This window comes from Argopecten irradians, chromosome 4, assembly GCF_041381155.1.
Source record: "Argopecten irradians isolate NY chromosome 4, Ai_NY, whole genome shotgun sequence".
NCBI classification, from domain to species: Eukaryota; Metazoa; Mollusca; class Bivalvia; order Pectinida; family Pectinidae; genus Argopecten; species Argopecten irradians.
Window position 1 is genome coordinate 34,912,666 of NC_091137.1, and position 6,270 is coordinate 34,918,935.

Consider the following 6,270-nt stretch of genomic DNA (forward strand, 5'->3'; position numbering starts at 1 on the left):
CTTTAGCTGGACAACAGTAATCATTTATACGAGTATATCCAGACTGGGTACAGAGTTATGTCCCCTTACCTCCATACACTTTAGCTGGACAACAGTAACCATCACTACAAGTATATCCAGACTGGGTACAGAGTTATGTCCCCTTACCTCCATACACTTTAGCTGGACAACAGTAACCATCACTACAATTATATCCAGACTGGTTACAGGGTCGTTCCATAGAACACTTGACCATTTGACCGTCATGCTTTGCTGGATTTCCTCCATTGGCACAAACACCTTAGAACAAAAGCCAATGTTTGACATGTTATTTCAATAACAATAGACACTCGATTTACTTTGTCAACCTGGAACACTTGATCCTGAAATAGTGGTAACAATAAGTACCCGGCTGTATTTTTAAACCATTAGACATTCAATTTACATATGAATTAAGGTTTACTTTTGAAGAACCTGGCAAGACAACAGAGGATAATGTAGTATAAAATGTAAAAAAAAATTTGCCATGGAAGGAGTAATCAAGGATTTTTAAAATAAAGGTACAGTTTTACCTGTAAAGAGCCTGACAGGACAACAGTAGCCATACTGACAGCTGTATCCTGGTCCACATATACCATTGGGACACATCCTCACCGCCCCGTCCATCAATTCTGGTAACGCATCACCAGGACATTTATCTGTTGAAGAAAAAAATCTAAGTTAAATGATTGACTTAAATTTTATTTTATTTCTTTAATTTTTTAAACTTTTCTTTTTTTGGCATTGTTAAAATCCAAAATGGCTACTAATTAAGCAGCCATTTTAATTGATGTTAGCCCAAAAAGATATTAAACAGATCTAAACAGCTTCGAGAATCATCCTAACAAATTTGTAAACAACATTTATAACTTCCTTCCATTATAACTATACAAAAGAAACAAAAAAATGAATGAATGGACAGACCGATGAACATGCTGATAATTATAGGGCACCCACATCTCAATGTTTGTCATAATTAGCTTAAAGATGCCAGGATAATGCGGTATTTAGTTGTGTATATATATGTATAATTAACACAATTAATAATTTAAAATAATATATTTTGCTTTCGGTGCATGCGCAATCAGTACAACATTCCATTCCATATAGGACATAGTGCCATGGAATTTTTTCAGGGTGCAATTAATTATTTTTAATATTTTCATCTTGAAGTAAAATTAGAAGCTCAAGCTTTTCAATGGTGATAATGGTATAAAGTAAGTAACTTCTGTAACTGAAGAAAAATACTAAATCGTCTGATCTTGTTTTTGATAAGTGAAAAATTACCATTTGTCAGTGGTGGAGCATCTTTAAAATACAGGATAAACCAAATGGGATCAATCAAATGAGTACAAAATCTTACCCTCAGTAGAGAATTTCTGTGGACAACAGTAACCGTCCTGACAGCTGTATCCTGGTGTCATACAGGGGGTGGTCATGTTACACAAATTAGTATAAAATCTTACCCTCAGTAGAGAATTTCTGTGGACAACAGTAACCGTCCTGACAGCTGTATCCTGGTGACATACAGGGAGTGGTCCTGTTACACATACGCGTTTCTCCTGTCTCCATCTTGTCTGGGATTCCATTAAATGGACACATACCAGATTGTACAGGGACAGGACAACAACGGTTATTGGTACACATGTAGCTTCCTTGTCCACAGTCTAAATCTTTGTCACATAATTTATCTGTACCGTCCATCTGGGCTGGCATACCACCATTGGGGCAGGGACCTTTTAAATTAGATTTTAACAGTTTACTGAAATGAGCAAATTCAAAAATATTAAGAAATTCATTGTCGTACCTAAGAACAAAATAGATTCTTTTCACTCAATGTTGCTCTGCAGACCTAATAGGAATCGAATTCTTCAATTACAACTGTAACAGCAGAAGAATGAAATTAAAGAATTGTATCTGTTTTCCCTATTGCGCCCTTGAGACCAAACACTTAGATGATACCAATTGATTCCTTTTCAGTCAAGGATGCTGCAAGCAAAATTTGGCATCAATTGTCTCAGTCGTTCATGACTAAGAGCAATATAAGCTCTCTTTGAAAGGCTAACAATAAAGATTTAGTTTTAAAACTCAGGTTGTACTCAAGGCACTCCTAAAAACTCTAGAGGACCTTGTACTCAAGTAATCTGGTGGTCAATGCTTGTATTTTACCTTTTCAATTCTTTGTATGCAAGAACCTTACACCATCACTGTAGGTAGTCAGTTGGGCATCCATTTTGCGGATCATTATGTAAACTCACCACTATAGGCTACCCTCTGAGGACAACAGTAGCCACCATCACATGTGTACATCCCTCCACCATTACATGTCTTGTTATAATGACACGTTTGTGGGCGGTGGTCATGGTATGCTGGTTCTCCGCCGTTAGGACAGGCACCTGTACCAAAAGAATAAACATTAGCAGCATATCTATATCAATATTTTGCTGCCATTCTTAGTGACAAACTTGTTACCAAGATGTTTTGCAGAATCAATTTATCACCCCATAGATCCCTGAATGTACCCAGGCAAGTTCTTACACTTTGACTGGCAACTTTTGGTCCAAATAGAAAGATATATATACAAACAAAAATGGCTGTAGAAAGGTCAGAAGATCAAACTGTACAAAACAAAATAATTCTGGTGCAGGGGAGACCCTCGGACACTCCCCAAACAACAAAATCTTCAAAATACATGTAAAACTCATTTCAGCCTTTCTAAATCGATCATATTTTTTTCCCGGGACGAGACCCCTGGACCTCCCAATCACCAAAATCTCGTTGCCTTCGGCCTTCGGCGCTTGCAAATTTAACAAATCGTAAAACTCATCTCAGCACATTCTTAATCGTAAATTTTTTTCCTTGGGGACCTCCTCTCCCATTACCCCATTACGTTTCATCTTCCCCCCATTACGTTTCATCTTCCTACCCACTGACTTTTTTTGAGAGCCTACGATACTAATCAGATACACAGATATGTTTTGGTAAGTAAACTATTACTTGCTAGTAATTATATAAACTACAAGGATTGAATTGTAACTTTGTAAGGACCAGTAACTTTCAATCAGGACCGGTAACTTTTAGGGTAAGCCGGTCCTTGGACCAGCAGGAAAAATTCCTTAAGGGAGAACACTGTTGATGTCTTACACTAATAAGACATCAAGGCATAAGAGACCTATGGGCCTTTATAGTACAAGGCAACACGATAGAAATAAACTGTTGTAACCCTGGTCAACACTAGCCGCAATTTATCTCTCAGCTGATAGAAAGAACTTCCCTTTGGCTTGATAACTAATGCATGACTTGTAGTTTGGCCCTAAATGACCTTAGTTGTCGGTGGGCTGTAAACCTCAAACAAACAAACTTTGGCTTGATCTGTTGGCTTGACCATGCAAGAACTCATAAATGATACTCTGCAACATCACAATTAACCCTTGGAAACTTGAGGACAAATTCTATCCTGGAGAGGGGAGCATGTAATCCTAGTCAATACTAGCCATAATGTACTTCTCTGCTAGAAAAAACTTCTCTTTAGCTCGATCAATTAGACTGTCTAGTAAGCCAGCCATCTTAAATTCTATCCTAAAGCGGTGGTAGTGATTAAAGTTTTTATTAAAATCCTATGTTCTGTTACATCATAGTGGATAAAATACAAAATACTCACCTTTTCTTTCACTACCAACATCATATACAAAAAACTCCTCATTAGCAGCTGTTTGTTTTGATATTTATGCAATTTATGCATACCATTTACGTATAACACCAACACCTCATCCCATCCACCTAAAAAAAAACCCAAACACTCCCAGATAACTTACCTTCAAACACTTTAGCAGGACAACAAAATCCTCCATCACATGTATACCCAGACTGGTTACAGGGTTTAATCGCTGAACATGTACCCAGAAAATAATCATCCGTCATAGCTGGATCTCCTCCATTGGTACAAACACCTGAGAAATCAGAAGGTAGCATTGGTAAAAACTTTATCATGTCTCCACTTGTTTCAAAAACACAAGAACGCAATGAAATCCCAGAGAGATCTTGGTGCCCACAAAAAAATTATCTATGTTCGTCAATGGAAAGACAGATCTTTCCTCTGCTTATTTCTTCTTTTTCTTCTCCTTTTCAAATTCTGAATTCACACAGGGAAACTTCACATTAAGTTTGCTCACATGATATTTCCTTCTCAGAAGCACACTTCAGTTGTCAAAATTAATATGGTCACTGTCTGCCATGTTCTGCTTGGAATTATTTCAAAATATTTCAAAGTACCTCTTCGGTACTTTGTGAGAAAGTAACAAAATCAAAGATGGCTGTTTATAAGTCGTTTGTTTCCTTTTAAGGAACAAAATGTAATTGACAATCTAAATGGTAAAAAATTACAAAAATTAAAAAGAAGGGCAGATAGCTCTATAATCGGTTTGCTATATAATATGCAAATGCAAAATAAATATAAATAGGCAATAAATACAAATATTTCAGCACCTAGCCCAGGAATTAATAAGATCAATATCTGATGTATTGCAGAAAAAATAAAATCCATATGGCAAGATACTTTTTTTATTTTCGAATTTGAATAAAGATTTACCTGTAAAGACCCTTACTGGACAACAGTAGCCATACTGACAGCTGTATCCTGGTCCACACCGGCCATTAATGGGACATGTCCTTGCGGTCCCGTCCATTATTTCTGGTAAGGAACAAATGTAGTCTGTTCCCCTTCCCCCAAGGATGTTTGTGGCAAATTTGCATCTAAATGGTAAAAAATTACCAGCTCTATAATATGGGGCAAACATTTGAGATAGAGAATGCCATGACAGCCTTAAAAAAAATTGAATATAAAAAGGCAATAAATACAAAAATATTTTAGGGAAGAAAATATCAATGTAGAACTCCTGATGTATTGCAGCCAAAATTTATACAAAAAATTGATTTTCTATAAAGACCCTTACAATTAAGAATTCTATGGACAACAGTAGATACTCCCCCAAGGATTGTTTGGTGGCCAGCTGTATCCTGGTCCACACCAGGCCAAATAATTCCCGTCCATTATTAAGGATCTGGTCGATTTAAAGGATAAACACCGACAGGACCATGTGATAGCTATACCAAATAATGTGTCCATCTCCATTTTTCTGTTGGGGAAAATATAATTATTGTAAAAAGGAACTAGTTTCATCAATCAGAAGACATTGGCAGCCATCCTGGTGGCTTGATTGAAATGATACAAATTACGAGTGAGAAATTGATCAATTTAGTAGTTAGAACAGATGCAGTTAATCAAAATGTTAAGATCATGGAAAGCATAAATTTCCCCAGCTCTATCAAGGCAATGACATAAAAACATCAAATATGTATATGGAGGAAGACAATAAAGATGTAAACAACAGGTTAACAAGTTAATAGATATCCTATAACAAGCTGATTCGATCAGCAAAATAGACAAAATCTGTACACAACACTTACCATCCATATAGAATTTCTGTGGAATCAAAATGTGAATTATCCTATTGCTTATGAATTTTAAAGGGTAATATGTTACTTTGTTTTTCAGATTTACATTCTTAGTTTTACCTATCAATGTTTTGTGACAACATCAAATGTCTACAGCAACAAATATAAACACAGATTTTGGTCTGTAGGCTGAGAACTAAGAGGTCTGTCTAATCTTCTACCACAATGTGATATAACTTACTCTCAGTAGAGAATTTCTGTGGACAACAGTAACCGTCCTGACAGTTGTATCCTGGTGTCATACAGGGGGTGGTCATGTTACACATACGAGTTTCTCCTGTCTCCATCTTGTCTGGGATTCCATTAAATGGACACATACCAGATTGTACAGGGACTGGACAACAATATTTATTGGTACATGTGTAGCTTCCTCCACACTCTAAATCATTGGAACATTGTTTATCTGTACCATCCATCTGTTTTACCATTCCACCATTGGGACACAGTCCTGTAAATACATAAGATCTGATATACAACAAGACAAGAACTAATTGTAATGGGAACCAGTACCAATGTCCTCCAAACAAGAGCCCCAAAGGGCCGTAATGGCCTTCTGACAACCTTCACAACAATATTATTTTGGGTGTGATTAAAACTACCAGGTATCAGCATTTCTACCTTTCTCCTACATTCATACAAATTTTTCAGCACCAGTTGAGCTTAAGAAGAAGCTCAAAATGTGTTCTATTTTGGATTATGAATCAACCCGAAAAATAACAAAATTTGATCGGACAATGT

The 6,270-nt window shown here is 36.5% G+C and overlaps 2 protein-coding genes across 2 annotated transcripts in view; both read right to left on the reverse strand.

The window, feature by feature from the left end:
- Positions 1-1,466, reverse strand: part of LOC138321440 (uncharacterized) — a 79,279-nt gene extending 77,813 nt beyond the window's left edge. The window contains exons 1-3 of the mRNA XM_069265137.1: positions 1,382-1,466; positions 552-677; positions 148-279 (exon numbers count right to left, since the gene is read on the reverse strand). Coding sequence (XP_069121238.1) covers positions 148-279; positions 552-677; positions 1,382-1,457 — 334 coding nt within the window. The 5' untranslated portion in view covers positions 1,458-1,466. The remainder of the gene's footprint in view (positions 1-147; positions 280-551; positions 678-1,381) is intronic.
- A 1-nt stretch (position 1,467) lies between these two features.
- On the reverse strand, positions 1,468-4,711 carry LOC138322256 (uncharacterized protein K04H4.2-like). Its single transcript, XM_069266298.1, has 4 exons — positions 4,607-4,711; positions 3,834-3,968; positions 2,277-2,414; positions 1,468-1,754 (listed from the first exon to the last, which is right to left on the reverse strand). Exons 1-4 carry the CDS (start codon positions 4,701-4,703, stop codon positions 1,468-1,470), a joined length of 657 nt encoding a protein of 218 aa, XP_069122399.1. The 5' UTR covers positions 4,704-4,711.
- Between the last annotated feature and the right edge of the window lie 1,559 nt (positions 4,712-6,270).